We start from the raw sequence: 23,546 nt of genomic DNA, 5'->3' as shown, positions 1-23,546 counted from the left end.
TTTCAGCCTCTATCTTTGGCTGCAGGAAATATGTTTTATGTATTCTCCTCAGTAAAAATGTCAGCATTTAAAATCTTTTTGATTGAAACTTCAATCCTTTCCACTCTAACCAATGAGGGATATTGTAGCCTTAATTATATTTAACTTCTAGCATAATGTCAGTTAAAATTGGGATTCTGTTGTATTGAACACAATGACAACAAGAGTCTTATATATGCAGATATATGTATGTGTGCGTGCGTGCGTGTGTGTGTGTGTGTGTGTGTGTGTATTTCCTTCCAAATTCTTCATTTAGTGAAAAATGAAAAGATTTCTAAGCTGAAACTGCAGCTCCTAGTTACACCGAGGTAAATTCTGGTGTCATGGTTTCTAGAAGTGAACACAATCTCCCTATGTGGTGTAATTACATCTTAGCTTTCTGCAGAAGAATAGTTTATAGCTTAAATGCTATTAATTGTAAGCCGTTTTGTTCCACGGGAAGTTGTTCATTGATAACTACCCAATTAGGGTTATTTTGCAATTAGTCTATTCACAGTAAATTTATTGCAACAGGAGGAGTCTGTGGAGCAGCAAATTAAAGAGTTGTTGGGTCTGGATATGCAAGGACTCTCAAATGCCAATCTTATTAAACAGTTTATAGCTCTCTGGAGAATTCTGCCATGTTGACTAATAGAGCAAAGGTCTTGAGATGAGTTCCTGGCAAACTACTTTGCCAGAGAACACCCAATATGCGGGATCCCTTCAACTTTCATTCATGGACTTGCACCTGTGCACGTGGCTGTAGGGTAATATAGTGATGTAGGGTAAATATCTATCTTGGGATAATGTGGTGAATGTAGCTCCATTAATAGGCAAAGATACCTTAGTCTATCGCAAAAGTCTCTCCTTTACATTCACAGGAGAAATAGAAAGGTCTAGACATCAGTAACAAAAAACCAGCAGAGCCATCGCAACAACTGAATACTTACTGCTAGACCTTAAAATATGAATCACGTCTTTATAAACAGCTGATTTAAAATCTAAATTCCAAAGTTTGGCTTTAAGTAAAAAAAAAAATTATATATATATATATATATATATATATATATACACACATATATATATTCCAGCAAACATAGTAAACAAACATACAACTGGCCTTTCTGTAGAGGAAAAGTCATGAGACAACAATAAAATAATTTTTTGGTCCTAAGAAGAAGCAGAATGTGGGACCTTTGTCATACCCTACCATGCAGGAAGGAGCAAAACCAAACCTTTCAAAAGGAATAGAAATCTGCAACATAAGGAAATGCTTTCCTATTGATACCTGAACATGCTCTCATTTATACTGGAAGATTAATGGTATGTAAATTTTAAATTGGTTTCCTCACTAATGGGGATAGATTTACTCTGAGCCATCTGTATGCCCCCTTACCCTTGACTCATTCTTTTGTTGTTGTGTCCAATTTGGCGTTTTCTTGATCCTGGTGTGGTTTGCCATTTCCTTCTCCAGCTCATTTTTTAACAGATGAGGAAACTGAAGTAAACAGGGTTAAGTGACTTGCTCAGGTGCCTGAGATTTGAACTTAGAACGAAGAGTCTTATGTAGTCAGCTCTAACCACTTGTGAAGCTGCCTAGAATCCTTTCAGGGAGTTCACTGGTGCTTTCAGGAACTCCGGGTCTGTGTTCCAAACGGTCTATCTAGTTAAACTGGGGATACTTCATCACTTAACTGGCTAAGAACTGCAAAATTTCATAATGTAAATATGCAAATACCCATGAGCCTAACTTCTTAAATTGTGATTCTTCACTCCATATCTCATAATTGAATGTGGAGGTTGTGAAATTATGATTTATTTTCAGCAAATGTTTGATTTGTATGCCTATTTTATATACCAATATATCAAGGACACATCAAAATTTCTTGGGTAAAAAGGAATAGGGTTTGAAACTTGAAAAAGTTTAAGAAGCCTTGACCTAGCCAAAATGTTTGTGGCAGCCCTTTTCATAGTGGCTAGAAACTGGAAGATGAATGGATGTCCATTGGATGAATGGATGAATGTTATGGAATATTATTGCTCTGTAAGAAATGACCAGCAGGACGAATACAGAGAGGCTTGGAGAGACTTACATCAACTGATGCTGAGTGAAACGAGCAGAACCAGAAGATCATTATACACTTCAACAACAATACTGTATGAGGATGTATTCTGAAGGAAGTGGATATCTTCAACATAGGAAAGAGCTAATCCAATTGATCAATGATGGACAGAATCAGCTACACCCAGAAAAGGAGCACTGGGAAATGAGTGTAAACTGTGAGCACTGTTTTGTTTTGTTTTGTTTCTCTTCCCAGATTATTTTTACCTTCTGAATACAATCCTTCCTTTGCAACAACAACAACGACAAAATTTGGTTCTGCACATATATATTGTACCTAGGATATACTATAAAATATTTAATATGTATGGGAATGCCTGCCATCTAGGGGAGGGGGTGGAGGGAAGGAGGGGAAAAATTTGGAACAGAAGGGAGTACAAGGGATAATGTTGTAAAAAAAATTACCTATGAATATGTACTGTCAAAGAAAATGTCATAATTATAAAAATTAATTAAAAAAAAAGAAATTAACTGAATTGAAATACAAAAAAAAAGAAGCCTTGACCTAGAGAAATCTCTAAATACCTATTAATCTGACCAACAAACTCAAAGAAAACAAGGAACAATTATCTTGCTCCCACAAAATAGTGATCAACACAGTAGGCCTACCACAAAATTTTGTCATCCTTAAAACTTCTTTCTTCCTCACCTCAAATAATTAATCACTTTACAAATGTCATCATTTTGACCTCCATAATATTGCTTGTATCAGAATTTTTTTCTCTACTCACATATTATACCAATAAAGAACCGTTAATTGATTGATTGATAATTCTAAAACTTTCATCCTTCTTCCATCACTAGTGATGAATTATTCAATCAGCATCATTCCAGTCCTTATAACTATCTAATAATTATGGTGAAAGAAGGAAGAGGCTATGGTCTCACCTCAGTAAGACTTTTTATGTCTCATTATGTTTCTATGTGGTGGCTCAACTTCTCCATAAATAGAAGATTCCTGCACACAGACTTTACAACTACTGTGTCCTTAAACACTGCTTCAGGCAACTTAAGATTAAGATATAATGAAAAGCCTGTTTCTGTGCTCTTCAAGAGTTTACAATTTTGAATATTGCATTAATGTTAAATTAAATATTAAATATCCTGGTAATAGGAATGTTATATGATACTATTTTTACATTTTTCTGAGCATCTAGCACAGAAATTGGTACTCAGGAAATTCTTGTGGCATGAATGAATAAGTCTACCTGAAATTGAAGCCTTCACATGTTTTCAGATTCTTATACCTTAAATGCAAAATTCTGAAGTGCTAAGTTAACTTACTGCACAATTTGAACCCAAAATAGTAAAGAAAGCATTTTGAGCATTAGCTGCCCAATGGAAAATAAAATGAAGTTGGGAATGAAAGATGAAGCCAATATGATTCAGAGAAAACATTCCATTTTGATCAAATCCTCTCCTAGTCAATGACTTACCTTCAAGGGGACAAAAGCGGGTCACTTTCTCTGGCATGAGCTTTCCCACCTTGTGTTGGCAGTATATCTCGGCAATCTCCTGGCGACATTGCTTGGACTTAGACCGGGACAGAGCTGAGATGGCTTCCTTCCCAGAGATGTCGCACCTTGGCGGCTGGTCATACTTGAGTTCAGGGGAGCCAGCCCCATTCTTTCTGACATGGGGTTGCTTGGAGGATTTAGGGCTTGCCTTGGCGGCACTACTGTTCTGGGCAGCTTGGTTGCTATACTGCAGAGCTTCATTAGAGCCTTTTCCCAGGAGTGAATTCTCCTTTACTTTTTCCTCCTGTTCCAGTTTCTTCTTCAAATGTTCCTTTTGCTTACTCAGTGACTTCTTTCCCAGGTCTGGCTGGTGCTTCTGCCTCTGAGTCCTTGGGGCAAAGTTACTGTTATCAATATTTTCAAAGTCTTTTGGCACTGAGTTTTCATTGTTGCTGTCTGTCCTCATTTTCTCCTTGGGCCGGTGAGAAAAATATCCATCCTATTGAGAGTGGGAAAGAAAATAGAAGTATTAACAGAAGTGCATGATTAACTGGACAGATATATGAAATGGTAAAAAGGGCATAGGACTGAACATGTGGAAGACAGAATTTTAGTTCCGGCTTTGTGCTATTAACTAGCTTTGTAAGCCTTGGCAGGGTTACTTAGACATTCTAGATTTCAGATCCCCCAAATGTACAAGAGTTATATTAGATCAGTGATTCTCAAACTTATTCATTCATTCATTCATTTGTTCATTCATTCATTCATTCATTCATTCATTCATTCATTCATTCATACATACACTTATTCATTCCCATACTGCATTCCTTGCCAGGAGAGATCTTGGCACATTGAACATTTAAACGGCCAATAAAGAAGGCAGTATCAAGGACTCCAGACCCATTACCCAAGTCTTGGGATTCAAGTTAACAATTAAAGTGATTGATTATTTGAAGTGAGGAAGAAAGAAGTTTCAATTATTATGAGTAAGGCACTATATTAAGCACTACAAAATAGAAAGCCCGACGTGCAAGCAACTTCCATTCTAATGGGAGAAGATAATATATAAAAGGAAACTGAATAGGAGAAGGGGCAAAGAAAGGAACATGTAAAGGCAAAGATGGTCCATATTGTAGCCTGAAAAGATTCTTCTGCCCCTTCTTTCCTCCTTCTCCTCCTCTCTTTTTGTTTCCCTGGGACTCAAGGCAGAGGAGGCTTTATTCTTCTGAGGGTAAAGTGGCAATGATGACCTTTCCAATGCCATACTGGGAAGAGCTGATAGGAAACTGAATCTGCCAATAAGAGCTGGGGAATATGGAAGGCTAACTATGTAGGAAGAGATCTCATCCTCTGAAAATCACTGCACTAGATGGTCTCCAAGATCCCTTTGACATGCATGCTTATCTCAATTAGACCATTATGGAGGCAACTAAATGGTACAGTGCATAGAGCAGTGACCTTGGAGTCAGGAGGATCTGAGTTCAAATTCAGCCTCAGATACTTCACACTTTCTGGCTGTGTGATCCCGGGCAAGTCACTTAACTGCAATTGCCTCACAAAAGAAAATGAAAGAGCTAATTAGACTATTGTGAGAAGAGATTAAAAAAAAAACCCATATCATTCAAACCCCAAGTTCAAGTTCTATCATAAAATACTAACTGTTGATCTGAACAGAGATGCAATTCCAAAAAACATATTATACATAATATTTACATGTGTTACATATGTCATTACCTTTATGGCATATACTTATCTTGAATTTTGAATCTATCAAAAATAGTCTTTGCCATTGACAGGGACAACTTGGTACAGTGAAAAGAATGTTAGATCTGAAGGAAGACGTTTTCAGTTTGAAATATACTTGCTACCTCCATGATCTTAGACAAGTCCCAGAGGAGCCTTATCTTAGAGAAAATAGATCCTTTAGATCTCAGCATGTGTCAGTCTCATCTGTTATATTTATATCAGAAAAATTTTAGTAGCAAAAAAATATAAACAAAATAGATACCTATTGATTGGGGAACAGCTAAAAATAATCATAGTACCTAATTTAATTTCATATTACAACAATATAAAAATAATATATGTGAAAATATAGAAGCCTAGAAAGATATATGAACTGACACAAAGTGAAATAATAAATATAATATAATAGGCACAAAGACTACAACAATGTAAAGAGAAAGAACATAAAAAATCAAATCTGAGAAATATATAATTATAATGATCAGTTTTGGCCCTGAAGATGAAAATCCTCTTTTTTTCTTTTTAAAAATATTGGCGATAGGGGCAGCTAGGTGCTGCAGTGTAGATAGAGCACTAGCCCTGAAGTCTGAAGGACCTGAGTGCAAATCTGACGTCAGATACTGGGCAAGTCACTTAACCCAAACTACCTCAATAAAAACAAAAAAGATTGGGCATGGTTGGGAGGAACTATTTTATTAGAATTTATTTGTACATTGGTTAATTTTGCTAAGCTACTCTTTTCCGCTTTTTTATTCTTTGAGGTTTGGTTTTCAGGCTGAGGAAGGGAAAAGAGATATGCTGAGAATTCAATGTAAAAAGACAATGATAATTTTTAGAAAAAAAATAATGAAAAGGCTAATTGATCTAGATAGCATCTAAGTTACCTTTCAGCTCTAAATCTAGAATGCTATCATCTAAGAAGACATTCAATATGATTATATCAAATGTGTCAGTTCACATTTTTCTTCCTCCTTTCATTATATTCCTATCCTTCAATCAAGTGTTAGGCGTGATGAAGTATTTTGATAGGATAGAAGGGAATTCTAAGCCTGGGCATTTTTTACACTGCCAATGCCCGCTGGGACAATAACTAAGTCCTGAGAATCCAAGGATGTATACTTATCCATTCTTGAAGCAAGGACAAAAATAGACATGCCATAAAGAGGTATGGCAGACAATATGATATAACAGGTAGAGAGTTGCCCCAAAGCCCATAAAAACAGGTCTGAGTTCCATCTCTGACAAACATTGGTAGGACACCCTGGGCAAATCATTTAAACTTTCAGTGCTCGTAAGCAATTTACTAAGGCTAAGAATTTTGACCAAGTGTGAAAAGAAAGAAACACACAGAATTCACAGTTGCCAGTTATGACTCCATTTGATTTTATGAAAGGCCTTTGAGGAGCATCCTAGAGCTAGCCTTAGTGGCGTCCTGGAGGTTGCACTAACAGATACAGGAAGTTGCATGGGGTACTACATTAGGCAATGGAATTGCTTTCAAGTCCCATCTTTCTATCTCTAATGATGCAAGTGGCAATCGTCTATCTCAGATTCCTCTTCTGTAAAACAGGGAGCTGTTAGAGAATTCAATATCCTCTCTAATTCATTCCAGCTCAAAATCTGTGATTTTAGAAATAAACTGCAACACACGTGGAAAGGTGATGGCAGAATTGAGTGGTTTTGTGAAAAATGTGAACTGAGCACAGTTCAGCAATAATATCCCTATTTCCTTTTGAATGTATTGTTACTTCATAGAACTCATTGCTGGGGTCATGATCTCAACATATATCTGATAGGGTAAAAGGACAATACCTAGGGGGAATTTTGATTACAGACAAAATACTAACTGCCTACATAATTTTGCCCCTGTTGCTATAGAAACTCATCTGAGCAGAGCAATGATTACCACAGATTTCTAGGTTTTATTTTTCAAAGTGGGGTATATATGTATATATATGTATGTACATAATGTGTATAGTATGATAACATATAAATGATTATAAGAGAATGAGTCAATCTTATTTTCAGGAAGACCTGAGTTTAATTCCTCAATTGGGTCCATGCTGGATGTATTAGCTATGTGATGCTGGGCAAGTAGTTAATCCTGTTTGCCTCAGTTTTTTATGTGTAAATTAAGCTGGAGAATGAAATGGCAAAACACTGCAGTATCTTTGCCAAGAAAGCCCCAAATGGGGTCATGAAGAGTTGGATATAACTGAAACAACTGAATAACAATATTTGGAGAAAGTCAAGGCTCCACCATTACACCGATGTGTTGGTGTGTTAACACTACCCCTATAAAATTGGTTGTTCCCATCTTTGATCCTCTTTGCCAGTTTGCTGGGTGTGAAGTGAAACAGTTGTTTTGATTTAAATTTTTCTTAGTAGTAGTAATTTGGTATAATTGTATACATATATATGCATCCATATAGTTACATATATTCTTTTGAGAATTATTTATTCATATACTTTGATCTGTAATCCATTGGAAAATGACTATTTGATCTCTAAGTACCCATGGCAAATCTTGAAGATTGTCAGAACCAATTTGATAATCTGACAGTTCAGGGAATTTACAAACTAGAAGTTCTCTCTATATAAATGTAATCATAGATCCTTAATTCTTCCTCATCCCCACAAACAAAACAAAACAAAACAAAAAACTATTGAGAGGATACTGAGTCTATTCTTTCCTTTTCTACTTCTGTTCCCAGGAAACAATGTGTGTTAGCTAGGAAAAAATCCAAGGAATAAGGATAGGGCAGTCAACTGTGTATCATAGTGCCAGGTTTGATGGAATAGTTGGTGACATAAAAGGGGTTCCTGTGCCTGGGTGCCACTTATTTTGCCAGTGCTAAGGTTGGCACTGCTCACTGAGGATGGTCAGAGTTAAGGCAGAGTCAGGCATTTAGGAAAACAAACTTGTCCATTCTTGAAACAAGGAAATGAAAAGATCTGCCATGAAGACCTATTAGAGGTAGTGTGACATAACAGATAGACAGCTGGCCTCGGAGCCCCAAAACCCTGGATCTGAGTCCCATTTCTAACACATACTGATGGGATAACACTGGGCAAATCACTTAAACCATTAGTGCTTTAGTCAATTCACTAAGACTAAGCTTTGGACAAAGGGTGACTGGAGAAGAGTTTCTTCTCCTGGGCTTTCCCTTTATCAATGAAATAACAAGTTTAGTTCCTTTCCTTGTATAGAGCTATAAAAGGACTAATTCCCAATACTGAGCCATATAAACAATATATTTGTTTCTTCCCCTGTGGTCCTCTATAGAAAGAGTGCTGACCCTGGATTCAGAGGAACTGAATTCAAATGATACTTCTGACATTTATCACTTGAGTGACCTCAGGCATTCAACAACATTTATGGAGGTGCCAGGTACTATGCTAAGTATTGGAGATACAAATATAATAAATCTTACTTGGAAGAGCTTACAAGTAATTTAATCTCAGATTCTTTACATATAAAATGAAGGGGTTGGATAAGTCCTTTGAGGTGGTCTTTCAACTCCAAATCTTTGATCCCAAATATGATCTTTATGATCCCAAAATACACCTCATTTTTACCCTGTCATCCTTTCATTAAAAAGTAAACTATGATATTTATCTGAAGCATAGTTCTCCTATTCCCACCTCCTAGAAGAGAAAAGAGTCATATTCTCATTGTTCCTGCTCTATTTAAAAATCAAAATGGCTGAAAAAATGGCATGACCTGTCCATTTATGAATACAGATTTTCCCTTCCTTGGAGAGGCAGAAAATTTGCTTGTTTTCCTTCTGTTGTCCTCCTTAACTAACATGAATAGAAATCCTCCTCATAAGCACATTTTCAAGGAGTTAATGAGTCCAGGGAATAGCCAAAAAGAATTTGCATCCACAGACATCCGTGTCCTTTCTCATCAGTCTCATTTGGCAGAATATTTAGGTTTCTGGGTCTCCTTTCATTCCCCATTAACTGGTGGTCATACGCTCAATGCCCAGCAGAGAACACTTTGTTTTAAACTACCTATTTAAAAGCTCCCATTCTTCATTGGTTCCTGGATGCCCTTCATAGAGCTTAACTGGGCACAGAGCAACATTGCAATTACCTTGGGTTTTTTTTTTTCTTTTTTTGGCTGGGAAACCTATGAACACTAATCTGACAAACTGAGAATAGGAAGCAAATTCTGCTAGTTAATTTGTCTTATCAGTAGCCGGAATTGCTATCAATTCTAATTTAACACTTGGTTAACACACACAACCCACCTAAAACAGCCCTAGAACAATAAGGATGATTAACTCCAATATGGCCCGGAAGTGAATTCCAGTCCAGAGGTTTTAGAGCCACCACAGGCAATCAGATGTTTCAAGTATGAGTAAAAAGGGGAAAAAAAAATAGTAAATCCTGAAGCGAGGTATTTATGAGAATTATCCTGAAAAAGTAGAGATATACAATGAGGGAGGACCAGCTACTTCTATAGGTCTTGAAGTCATACTTCTATTCTTGAGATGTTCCTCTTAGTTAGATTTGAAGTGTTTTACATGTACAGGGTATCCCAAAGGTCATAGAGCAAACCTTATATTTTCTCTTATTTGATCCTTCCAACAATCCTATGAAGGAGAGAGTATAAGCATTTTTTAAAATCCTTGTTTTATGGATGCAATTCAGAGAAGTTACATGACATACTCAAAGCAATCTAAGCTAGAGTTCTGAATTTGGCAGTCAGAAAGACCAGGGTTCAAGGTTAATATATGACCTAGCTATATGAGCTTGGGCAAGTCACACTTGCTAATCCCCCTTTCTTTCTCTGTAAATTGGGAGTAATCACACTTGTATCTATTGTACTGATTTTTGTGAAATTCAAAGGAGGCATTGTGTGCTAAGTGTTTTGTAAAACTTAAAGGACTGTATTAAAAAATATCCAAGACAACAGCAGCTACATGATGCGGTGGATAGAGCACTGGATCAAGAGTCTAGATGATATAAATTCAAGTCCAGTCTCAAATATTTGATGGCTGTGAAATTTTGGGCAACTCATTTAACCTCTTTTTCCTCTCTAAATTTACAGAGTAAAATAGGATTAATAATAGCACCTTTTGTTGGAAGGCTTAGACAACACATAGAAAGCATACTGCAAACCTTAAAGTGGTCTACAGATGTTGTTGTTATTATTACAATTACTTTTGGCCTATATCTATATATAATCTATAATTATATGGACATAGAAAACTCTGGAGTGTCTAGGTGGCATAATAGATAGAATGCCGGGCCTAAAGTAAGGAAGACTCATCTTCCAATGTTAAAATCTGACCTCAGACACTCATTATCTCTGTGAGTCTGCACAAGTCACTTAACTCTGCCTCAGTTTCCTCATCTGTAAAATAAGCTGGAAAAGAAAAAGGCAAACTACTCCAATATGTTTGCCAAGAAAATCCCAAATGAGGTTATGAAGAATCAGACATGACTGAAATAAGTGAACAAATAACAATGTAGAAATTACGGATGCAGATCAGTAACTGCTCTATAATCTATAGTATCAGAAAGCTCGGGGCACTAAGAAAGAACATGACCTATTCTGGGTCTACAGACAATACCACCTATCAGAAACAGGATTAGAATGTAGGTACCTGTTCCTGCCTCTAAAACTGGTTCTCTACCCTACTCTACCCAAATGGCTGTCATCATTACTACCACTATCAGTAGAGCAAGTGAATTAGAATTAAGCAGGAAAACCTGGATTCAAATCCCCTCTCAGATATGGACTATCTCTTAGAGTTTGGGTAATTCATTTAGCCTATGTGTGTCTCAGTTTCTTTATGTGTTAAATGAGAGCATGGGATGAGATGGACTTTGTGGTCCTTCCAAATCTAAATCAGTAATCTTAGAACAGGATCCAAGAAGGAAGAGATCTTGTTGGATTGATCCCAGTTTCTCCTTCCCTAGGGTTGACTGGTTCCCAGGACACCAATATATCTACCTCTCCTCTCTTTTCAAAACAGACTTCATAAAAGTGTCACGATAAGTATCCATGGAGAATAAATTGAACACTGGGCCCAGGCAGACCTAGAGCTAATTAACAATAAACATACAAACATCTTGTTTCAAATGATCACTGCCTGGGTGACAAATTGACTATTATTTCATATTGTGATCAACTTGCCATGTTTCCTTTATTCTTAACCAATCTAATACCATCACCTTAGGTTATTTATGTTAATGAAACATTTTGACTTATTTTATTTTAATGTACTTATCACAATGATTGCAAATTCAAATGTTTGCATGAGTCACTCAGAAGCTCTAATTGTGTAGCTACTGTTGCAGCATCTCTCAGCTTCTGCTGGAATCCATTTTTATTCTCAGCAAATAATTAAATGCAATAATGTCCTCCATTCCCATTCAACCTTGGGCATGTTTAGAGCCAATTCCAATCAGGCAGAAATATGCTAAACACAATCTGGTTCTGCAATATAGATTACATTACACAGGGCGCCATTTTAAGAAATCGGCCAAATCTGTTTTGATTATTTCCAGTTATTCTGATCAAACCTAAGACTGAGTCCATACTTTTGTAATTCATTCCTCTTTGTGCCTCTGAAGTCCTGTGTCTGGAAGTTGCATGACATTGCTGACTGGGGCAGATATAAAGAAGTCACTGCGCCTCAGTTTCTTCACTCATAAAATGAAAGGATTGAAAATGAAAAGAACACTAAAAAAAAAAAAAAGTAAGCTGAACACTGAGTAACTATAATAAATAATTATGATGTTGGAGAAGAGATAAGAAATAGATAATTTTTTGAAGCTATAAGTACAGAATATTTCATATAGTTTCACTGCTTCACTGCTTTACTATGATTTTTCTTTCTTTGAAGGGAGGACCAATGTTGGTTAAAGGGAAGAGGGCTATTTTTGTAAATGACCATAGTAATAAAATGAAAAGCTTCAATTTTTTTAAGGAAAGGAACTAAATGACCTTATGTATTTTCTTTCTCTCCCTTCACTTCCATTCCATATTCTGTGAAGAATTCAACTAGCATCAATGGATTATGCTCAAACAAGCCAAGTCATTGAGATCTAGTTCAAATCCAAAGGGTTAATAATCCTAGGAATGTGAAAAAGTTGCACAAATCATCATGCCAAATCCTCTGTTTTTATGTATTCATTAATTTCCTAGTATAAATGCCAAAGTAGAAAAAGCTAGCAAAAAAAAATTATAAATATAAAATTAATTTAAAAAAACAAAAGGTTGTATACTTGATTTTGCCTTGAATGATTGAAAATTAGGAATCATGATATATACATTAGATCCTTTAATTGTGTATATGTATGCAAAAATGCTGAGTAAATTAAAACATTCCATTTGCTGGCTTAGATTAAATTTCTGAATATAAAAATCTGGATTTACAGAACAGAAATCAGTAGAGATTTTTGACATTAGCAAAGAATGTAAAGTAGACTTTTAAAGTTTAGAGTATCCTTAGTAAATTCATTTATAGACCTCCTTGGAACACTTTCCATTAAGTTATAATAAGGTCACAAATTTAGAGCTGAAAGGGATTGTATAAATCATTGAATTCAACACACTTATATTTACAGCTGAACTTGAAAAAGGTAGCCCAGGGTCACCCAGCTGATAAATGTCTGAAGTGAGATTTGAACTCAAGTTTTTTTTTTTTTTGTTTTTTGTTTTTTTTAAACATCAAATCCATCACTTTATCTGCTTAACTACTTCCTTTCAAAGAATATATTGAGAGGGGAAATGCTGGCATTTAGAGCTGCTGACAAATGAGTAAGAAAAATAAAGGTTAAACATTTGAACAATTGTTGAATTACAAATTATATCTATGGAAGGCAGTGACTATTTTAAAAATCTATCTTTATTTGATTTTTCACAGTTTGAGGAATGCTTATATTTAACAGATTTTACACACATGGCTCAATAAAGAGATTAATAAGTAATTCAAAAACTATTGACTATTTTTAGTCATCCTCCAGCCATATAACTAGACCATGCACCTATTTCAATGTAAATAGAAGTTGAAGGAAGTTATATACACTCTACAGAGGCGCTTAGGGTACTGCCTCCCCCATTAGACTATGAATTCTTTTAGGATATTTTTTTTTAAAAAATTAATTCCATTATTATGTTTTTCTTTGTCATTTCAGCACTTACCACAGTGCCTGGCACATAGCAGATGCTTAATAAATTCATTTTGACTTAAAAGCCACTGAAAACCTTTCCAAGAATGCAGGTTCTCAAAAATAAGATTTGCTCAAAAAATTGTTTGAGAAAACTGTTTATCTGACTATACAACTTGAAGATTTTTGCATCTTATGAAATTGAGGGAGGAAGAAAAGAGAGGGACACACAGAAAGACAGAGACGGAAAGAGAGCGACAGAGAAAAAAAGAGAGAGAAGTAGTCAGACACAGATAGACAGACTGACAAAGAGAGAAAGAGAGAGGCACCAAAGAGACAGAGAGACACAGAGAGTGGCAGAGGCAAAGAAATGAAAAGCCCAAGAGCTCCCTAAGCTCTAGACTAGGTAAGATTATTAATGACTTACTGTATGAGATAGGTGCTATTATTATCCTCACAACTGAGGAAACTGAGATAGAGGTTAAGTGACTTAATCAAGGCCATACAGCTGTTGTCTGAGGATGGATTTGAACTCAGGTCTTCCTGAATACAAGGCCAAGTGCTCTACTCACTATATCATCTAGAACAGGATATCTTAAACATTTTCCATTCATGACCCCTTTTCACCCAAGAAACTTTTATGTATCCAGATTATAAAGTATATTAAACAGATATCAAACATTTATTGATAAAAAATTCCATTTATTTTAAAATAATTAGTTGATATAATTATAAATTTACCATTTATTACAGATGAGAGCAAATTTACATATTAATGAGATGATGTGCTTATTTATTTGTACATAAAAAATTAAATCTTGGCAAAATATTTGATACCTTTTGCTGTTGCAATTTTTACAAATCCCATATTCAGTTATATGACAGCATATGAGGTCATGACCCACAGTTTAGGAAACTTTAATCTAGACTAGCAGCCACACCTTAGTAAAACCATCTCACCAGGTAGACAAAACTATATTGAGGGTAATCACACAAACCCATCAGTTAAGGAGATGCTATCCCGAGTATGTGAACATTTTCACTCATGGAAAGGGCCAATGAAAACATTTTTCCCCCCAATGGCCATCAAGGCTGCTGAAGTAGGGACTTTGTGAAGTACTTAGAGCGTGGTCAAGTATTGAAGATGGTAAGGTCAATCCTCACACCCCTGACCACTGCCACTAAACTAAAATGACTCTGGAAGAGAAAAGTAAAGCTGACAATTTGTGCAACTCTGACTCATAAATCCAATTCAGGTACAAGTCAAGACTGCACTCCATGATGTCATTAGTTCTCTTTGAAATGAAGGAAAAACAACAATTAATGAATAACCAATGAACAAAAAAGAAAGTATGTATGGGATGTGAACTCTCTCTTTGATTTACTTTCATTCAGTCAATTAATCTATCAATAAACATTTACAAAGAATTTACCATGTGCCAGGCTCTGTGCTGACTAAGCACTAGGGAGACAAAGAAAAGGGGGCGGGGGAAGAAAGAAAAAAGAAACAGCAGCAACAAATGTAGTCTTTGCCTCCAAAAAGCTTGCATTCCACATTCCTCTAAGATATATTGTGGCCTCAAACGAAAACCTGTGGAAAACCTTCACTTAAAAAGGCCAGGCTCTCCCACTGAATACAGGGTCATCTCTTGATCTAAATCTGGCCACTGGATCCAGGTGGCTCTGGAGGGGAAAGTAAGGCAGGTGACGGCCTTGCCCAGCCTTTCTCGAATCCAGTCCAGTCATGATATCACCTCCCTGATGTCACCGTCCTCTTCGAGAACAAAGAACAAACAACATACAGAGAAGATGGGAGGTGATCTCAGAGAATACTAGCAGCAACAGGGCCTAGCAAAGTCCTTCAGCTGAAGTTGGGATTTGAGTCTTGAAAGAGTCCAAAGGAGCCAAAGTGAGACAGCATTCTAGACACAGAGTTCAGCCAGGACAAAAATGTACAGATTAAAATGGTGACTTGTATGAGGAAGGGCAAGTATGCCAGTGTAACTGCACTGTAGAGTTCATGTGATAGAGTAAAACATAAGAAAATTGGAAAAGTAGGAAGGGGCTAGGCTAGGAACTTTAATGGCCAAACTCCATATTTGATCCTGAAGGTAACAGGGCACCACTGGATTTTATTGAGCAAAGGGGTGATGTGATAATACCTACACTTTAGGTATTAAAGTCCCTCAGACAGCTATGTGAAGGGTGGATATTGTCTAAGCCTTGGCCATTTCAGTCTTTAATCTTTATCTTCTAACCAATGATTCCAAGCAATGAACTTTCTCTTCAAGACAAGTTGGCCTGTTTTCCAGCAACCCCTATACACGCTAGGTGTTTTTCTAACCGTCCCAGCCAGGAGCAGTCACTTCTGAACTCATAAAATTCAATCCAATTCAACAAGTGCACTATGTGCATGGGACCATGCTATGTCCTAAAGATTCAAAGACAAGAATGAAAAACGCTGCCCTCAAGAACCTCATATTTTCCTAAAGCATACAATATGCAGACAGATCAACAAATTGAAGAGAATTCAGGGAGAGAGAAAATGCTAGTAACTGAAAAACCTTGAAGAATAGTGAGGAATTTCAAAGGGTACTGGTAAGGAAGTGGTACATTTTGGGCATGTCTTGTACACTTTGGGGAATAGTAAGTTGGCTAGTCTGGTTGTAATGTAGAGTACTGAAAGAGAATAATTTGAAAGTGTGGAAAAATAAGTGAGAATTATATTGTAAAAATCTTTAAATGCCAAGATGATTTGTTGTTCTTTTCCTAGAGATAACAGGGGGCCACTGAGGGGATTAACATAGCCTGATATGCTTCTTTGGAATACAGTTTTCTGAATGATGGTTAAGAGAGGAAGAAGCCTGAAATCAGGAAGATCAGTTAGTGAATTATAGTAATAAATAGCTCAGAAGCACAGTGAGGAAAGCCTGAACAAGGATGACAGTGGTATATGGAAAGAAAGGCAAGGACACAAGAAATGATGCTATGGCAGAACTGGGTAAGATTTGATGACTGACTGAGAATGGAAGGTGTGGAAGAGAGAACTTTATCTCTAACTTTATTTGACACTTGCCATAAGATGCTTTCTATTGCTAGCTATATTTCTTTGGCGATAGAGCCTGGCCTCCCTGACAAAACTTCAAGGTCCTATGAGGAAAGAACTTGTTCTATTTCTCTCTTCCACACCCTGTACCCTTAGAAGCATGCACAGCATAGAGTAGGTGAGCAATAAATATGCGAATGATAAATGCATTTTTTATCTGAAATTTATTCTTCATGACATCTGCAGATTTAGAAGGCTCCCAGATGCAGCAGGCAATAGTGGGTTCTGGGGAGGATCCCCTGAAAACTAAGAAATCACAGAATACTGAATTTGTAAAGGATTTTTCCTGAAAGGAGACATATGCCATAAGCTTTACAAGTTTGATCAGATTCTCACATCCTCATTTCCTTAAATCCCTGCATATGGTCGGACTGCATTTGCATTTGCTCATTCTAGAGTATACCTTATAAGTCTGCTTTGGAATTTCTGAGTCTAAGCTACTTGTGTAGAGGAGCAAAAAACAAACTGACAAGAAGAATCAGAGAAAAGCCTCATATAATTCATTCCTTTTGAAAGCTTTTTTTTTTTTTTTTTTTTTTTATGCTTTTGGTTTATATAAGAGCATTTCCCAATGTACTCCTTCCCCTTACAGTGAACTATTCATAACAGAGAGGGGAAAACAGTTAAGCAAAATTTAATGTTTATTGTCTGATTAAAAACCTTAAATGAGTATGACACACTTCATGCTTATAGTACTCTTCTTTTTCAATAAAGTAGGTATTTACCTCATCACTTCTCTGGAGTCAGATTTGATCTTTATAATTACATAGTACTCAGTTTTGTGTTTTATTGTTCTTTTCTTTTATGTTATATCATTGCACATACTGTTGTTATCCAATTCTATTTATTTTATTCAAATTATGTCATACAAGTTTTTCTATATACCTCCCTGAATCATTCCTATTCCCTATGTATAATTTTCCATTATATTCATAGTCTATACTTTTTTCCCCTCTCCCCCGTTTTTCAACTGAGGAAAAACAGAATCCATTTGGTTTCTAGTTCTTTGCTAGGTTGATGTCACTGGACAGGAAATATGAAGAAATGAGGCCACGGGACAGCGCAATGGCTGATACCCGAGAAGGGACTGATGGATGGTTCAGACCCAAATGACTGACTGTTGCTATCCCTAAACCATTTGGGGATTACAGATTATGTGTTGTTTAATCTGAGAAATTACATCATAGATTTGGAATCCTGATTCAGCTACTTACCACATATGATTTTTTGAGTAAATCATTTCTCTTGGGTTCTCCAATACCATCGGTGGAATTTAAGGTAAATTCCCCATTTCTTCCTCAATCTCTCATTTCTCTCTCTCCCTTCTTTTCTGTGTCTGTGTCTGAATCTGTCTCTGTCTGCCTTCCTTTAGCCTTCTTTCTCTCTTTCTTTTTTCCTTTCTCTTCCTTTTCTTTTAAACAGACTACTTTTCTATGTTTTGTGCCTTGATAGAATAATGATAAGGTAGTATCAAATCGCCAAGAGCTTCTCATTATAGTGATCCATGTTATGTATTCATTGGTTATAAACCTTCTTTTGCAGTGGAATTCCCTGGCAGCATTTTTGCCAGGTGATAACAACAGAAAGCCATGTCAATTCCTTGCTCTTCTGGGTTGTTGATCTCATTCTAGATAAATTTTCTAACTAGCTACCTCTGCAGAGAGGACATATCCTCATATATATAAGAGGATCCTCCTATATCAGGAGGATGCTCCCTATACATCTGAGGCCACTAATACAGAAAGGTCCTGACTGGTTGAGCAATAGCTCATCTCTAGCAACCAAGCAAGGTTATAATACTTCCTCTTGCTTCCTGAGTCTTCTGCTACCTGTTCTAGCTGAATTAACTCCAGCTGTCTGTCTCAGTTACAATGTTTAATAACTAGCTTTGTGTATATAAAAAAGGAAAAAGGGAAGGGAGAGAGAAGAGAAAGAGGACCTATCAAAAATGACAAACTCCATCTCTATTTGGTAGTAAATAGTCTAGGTACATAGGAGGTAATTCTATAGGGAAGCCTCTTTTCTACCTTCAAAAATTATCCCTAAGGTTAGTTTCCTTTAAAATACACTTAGAAATATAGTTTGCTTGTAATTGCAACATTCCATCATTTAACACTTAGGGCAAAAATACCCAGGAATAGAGACTGAAATGAGATAGGGGAAGAAGAAGGAATCTGTCTCTTTTCATTAAAGGCTTTTCAACACCTCCAGTGGCAGGTGAACAAGAGGGCACTGCCTGAACTTCACATCTTCATCCCATCTCAGTGGGATGACAGAGCAATGATTTTCACTTTCAAGAAATAAGTCATTTTTAAAGCTGAAACAACCCCAAAGAGGAAGGCAGACTACTGATATGACAAACTTTGAAAAAAGCAAGCTAGGTGGTCAAAAAGGTGATTTAAAGAAGCTCCAGAATTATTCAAAGGAAGAATTTTTTGGGCGTGGGGGGAATAGAGAAGGAAGAAAAATAGGATGGTAGAATTAGTTCTTCCACATGAAGAACAGAAATTTTGTTTGGTAATAAGAATGGGGGAGGGACAGTGATAGGAGGAAAAATAGGTAAATTCTGTTAGCTAAAAGAGGAATCAATCTCAGAAGTTGAAAATGCAACAATGAAAATATTTTTAAAAGTAAAAGATTGATTCTTTTTTTTTTTAATCTGATCACCTGGGAATATTTTCCTAGAGTCTACCCTTTGTTCCCAAATATTCCAAGTCATAACAAATAATATCGACATTGGAGACATTTTCCCTCATTTAGCCTCTTACCCTCCCTTCCTCTTTTTCCCTTTCCCCTGCCCCATCTTTGTCTCTCACTTCCTCTCTTTCCTTCCTCCCTTCCTTCCTCCCTCCCTTCCTTCCTCTCTTCCATCTTTCCTTCCTTCCTCCCTTTTTCCCTCCCTCCCTTCCTTCCTTCCTCCTTTCCACCCACCATGTCTTGGCTCTGTGGAACATTGTCACTTTAGCCCCAGTCAGAGATACACCTCAGAATTTTTACCCTTGAGAACAAGGAATGTAAGGACTGTGTGTACAATTAAGACTTTACCAGTATTTGGAGAAGAGGAGAGGAAAACATCATATCAATGGGCCCCTGAGTCAGGCATAATAGAGAATAAGATCACACCATTCATAGGCACAAGGTGATTTTGAGAGATCTTGAGTTGTGTGTGGATTACCAGATCTACCAAGAGGAAATACCAACACTCTGCCTTCAAGTATGATCCACTGGGGCAAAGTTCCACTCCAGTTACAGCTCTGGCTTCCACCTATGGTTTTACATTTTTGGTCATTATCTGAATAGGAGATTGACTCTACTTGAATATGCAGAAAGACAAATTGGTCTCTTGCATCATAAAATAACCAGGGACTTTGCTAGTTGACTGTCCCTCACAACCTCTACACCATACACAATATTGCAATGTAACTCATTACAAGCCAGAAAATCTACTATGTGCTAAGAGTAAATGCTCCCAGAGCAGAGAACATAAATAAAGACAGACAACTGTAAATAAATAAATACAAACCCAATTAAATTTGTGCTGTGAGAAAGCTTGATTTTTGGGGTAGTGGGAAGAGAGGGAAAAATCCCCAGTACATACCTTGTAATAGCTGTAGCAAAGATTTCACAGCTACTGCCTATAAATTAAATTTAACATTCAAAGGTACAATGAATATCCAACTATCTCGTCTTAAATCTCCCTTATGAGTGAGTTTTCCTTGAACTTCTATTCCAGTAGGATGATGCTTGTGTGCAGTTGTTTATTGGGTAAAATATCTAAAAAGACTGAGGTTTCCAGGTTTAGCCCTTGCATACAGTAAGCATTCTATAAATATTTGTGGATTTCAGCTCAATGTACTGCACTGTGGTCGAAGAAAACATTTATTTCCAATGAATTCTCACAGGCAACCAGTGTTAACATCTGTACTTTTGGAAAAATCACTTTCACATTTCTTCCTCTGTTGTTTATGTTATTTTTTGTGTATTCATGTTCCCTGCCTCAAATTCATTCAGTTCTAACCTTGCTTAGCTCTGCAGTGTAAAAAGTGATATCTAATAAAACACTAATTTTCATCTTCAAATCCCATTCAGTAGCAAAAGTGCTTTGTATTAACCCAGTCTTACCTTCTAGGGGCTCATAATCCAATCTCATCCATGGGGCAATTTCTCTAGAAGACTCAGAACTAGAGTAAATATCTTTGTATTGGGCTAGGGCAAGAAACCTTGAGTAGCCCAACTTTAGGATGAGTTGGAAAGAACTATTGTTTTGTCATTTCACTTATATCTAATCTCATTTGAGATTTTCTTTGCTATTTCCTTCTGCAGCTCATTTTACAAATGAGGGAACTGAGACAAATAGGAGCAAGTGATTTTTCCAGGTTACACAGGTAATAACTGTCTGAGGTCAAATTTGAACTCAGGAAGATGAGTCTTCCTGACTTCAGGTCTGATATGCTATCCACTGTGCCATCCAACTGTAATCAAAAGTGGATTTAGCAAGAATCACCAGAAAAGCAAAGCTTCAGATATATGAGGGTGTGATGAGGTCTAGAGATGAGTATGAGGTCATGAATGTGTTTGTTTGGAAGGAAGGAGAACTGGAAATAAGACACATTACTAAAGCAAGTCAAAATTGTCAGAAGGAATTTATGGGGAAAGAAGAAGGTAGAACATGCAGAGATTAACTTGTGAGTCTGAGTCATTTTGGGATAGCTAGGTTGTACAATGGATAGGGTACTAGGCCTGGAGTCAGGAACACCTGGGTTAAAAACCCTTCCTCATGACTCTTTCTAGCTGTATGACCTATTTGCTTCAGTTTCCTCAATTGTAAAATGAGCTGGAGAAGGAAATGGCAAATCACTCCAGTGTCTTTGCCAAGAAAATCCTAAATGAGGTCACAAAGAATCAGAAAAGACTGACAACAACTGAACAACAATTGAGCCAGCTGGAGAAGACCCTTTCAAATATATCTTAGTATTTATATCTTCAGAACTTGGTTTATTTTTAGAGACCTACTCTTTAAGTCTAGACTACAGGGTTCCTCTTGACACTCTGATAGAGCTCTTGTTTTCTAGCTTTATGTCAAAATTCACTCATCTGACTTGCTCCATATCCCAATGTTGATGTTTCTGAACATGGCCTCATAGCCTGACCTGGCACTGGATCCAACTTAATTTAATCATTTGGCAAGAAAGGCTCAAGGACAAGAGTTAACTATTGACAGGCAAAGAATGAAACAGACTCAGAATATAATTATGAAATAGTAGGAGGGTATTGAGTAAACTATATGACATCTAGATCCCTCACTTCTGAAACTCAAAAAGTTAAGCAGGTACTTCCCATACTTATGAACATATGACAATGAAACCCTGAATCCAAAAAATAATGTTGGTATGACCAAAAGAAAAAACAAACACACTTCTGAAATTTGGTTTTTAAAATCTGAAACTTATGCATTTTTCAAGTATACTTCTTCACACCATGAGTTCAATGGATTCACACTCTAGAGGAGAACAAAGAACTGATCTATAGAAGAGAGCCACCATTTGACCATGAAAATGCAGTTATTTGTGAAATAAGGTTTACATCTGTTAAGAAATAAGTAGAGCTGGTTGGGGTATTAAGCAGTCATTTAACAGACATTAATTGTTAATCACTAAACTAGACTTCCCTTAAAATATTTACAATCTAGTATGAACTTAAAAATAATACACATAATGTGGACACATAACCAGGAGAACAGGTGATACATGCCATATAAGCCACAAAATTAAAAGACACTCTTTGGAAGGAAAGCTATGGGAAATGTGGAGAGCATATTAAAAAGCAGACATCACTCTGTAGGCAAAGGTTTGTATAGTCAAGGCTGTGAGAATTAGAATAACAAGAAAGTTGAGCATCGCAGAGTTGATGCTTTCAATCTGTAGTGCTGGAGAAGACTTTTGAGGTCCCTAGAACAGCAAGGAAGTCAAATCTGTCGATACTTAAAGAAATTAATTCAGGTTACTCATTGGAAAGTCAAATATTGAAGCTGAAGCTTAAATACTTGATCTCATAATAAGAAGACTGGACTCATTGGAAAAGATCCTGATGTTGAAAAAAGAATGCAGGCAAAAGGAAAAGGCAATGGTAGAAGATGAGATGAATATTTTATTGGTGGTGGTGTAGACATGGTGGCACTACATCTATATATCTATATCTCTATATTCTACTGGTAGCAAAGTATTAAAAATAAATATTCCCCACAGGGCAATGGAGAGGAGCATCATGGATGAGAACAGGCTATAACATACAACCAAAGAGGAACTTTAAAGAAGAACAGGAATAAAATATGCCACAAGATTTATGATAGAAAGACAAGCTGGTAATGTAGTGAGGCTAAGCAAGAACAGTTAAATAGTCTGACTGTTCCAAAGATATACTTAAATGGTCAGAAGAAATAAAGTGTTAAGGGTACTACTCCCTGTGGTAAACTTATTGGGGGCCCATGAACAAGAGCTAAATAAGATGCAAATCAGTGAGATCACAAATGCATTTAAATAGTTGAGTATGTTTTCCATACATTTATTTTGTCTACATAGAGCAGTGAATAGATTACCAGGCTTAGAGTCAGGAAAACTCATCTTTCATTATTCAAATCTGACTTCAAATATTCCTAGCTGTATGACCCCAGGCAAGTCTCATAACCCTGTTTTCCTCAGTTTCTTCACCTGCAAAATGAGCTGGAGAAAGAAATAGCAAAGTATTTCAGCATCTTTGACAAGAAAAACCTGAATGGGGTTGGGCAAAGTCATACTTTCTGAAATATTACCACAATATAGATGTATATGTGTACTGTTATCTACCCCAATGGAATGTAAGCTCCATGAGGGTAAGAACTATTTCATGCTTATCTTTGTTCCAGTGCCCAATACTTAGTGGATATTTAATAAAAACTTGCTGATTGATTGACTGAATAGCAAGAGAGTCC

The 23,546-nt window shown here is 36.6% G+C and overlaps 1 protein-coding gene across 1 annotated transcript in view; it reads right to left on the bottom strand.

Annotated features, from left to right (window-relative positions):
- Positions 1 to 23,546, bottom strand: part of XYLT1 (xylosyltransferase 1) — a 406,252-nt gene that overhangs the window by 194,165 nt on the left and 188,541 nt on the right. Inside the window, exon 3 of the mRNA XM_074280891.1 lies at positions 3,577 to 4,096. Within this exon, the coding sequence (XP_074136992.1) occupies positions 3,577 to 4,096 (520 nt within the window). The remainder of the gene's footprint in view (positions 1 to 3,576; positions 4,097 to 23,546) is intronic.

Source organism: Sminthopsis crassicaudata, chromosome 1 (assembly GCF_048593235.1).
Source record: "Sminthopsis crassicaudata isolate SCR6 chromosome 1, ASM4859323v1, whole genome shotgun sequence".
Lineage (NCBI taxonomy): Eukaryota > Metazoa > Chordata > Mammalia > Dasyuromorphia > Dasyuridae > Sminthopsis > Sminthopsis crassicaudata.
This window is presented reverse-complemented; position numbering and strand designations above follow the sequence as displayed.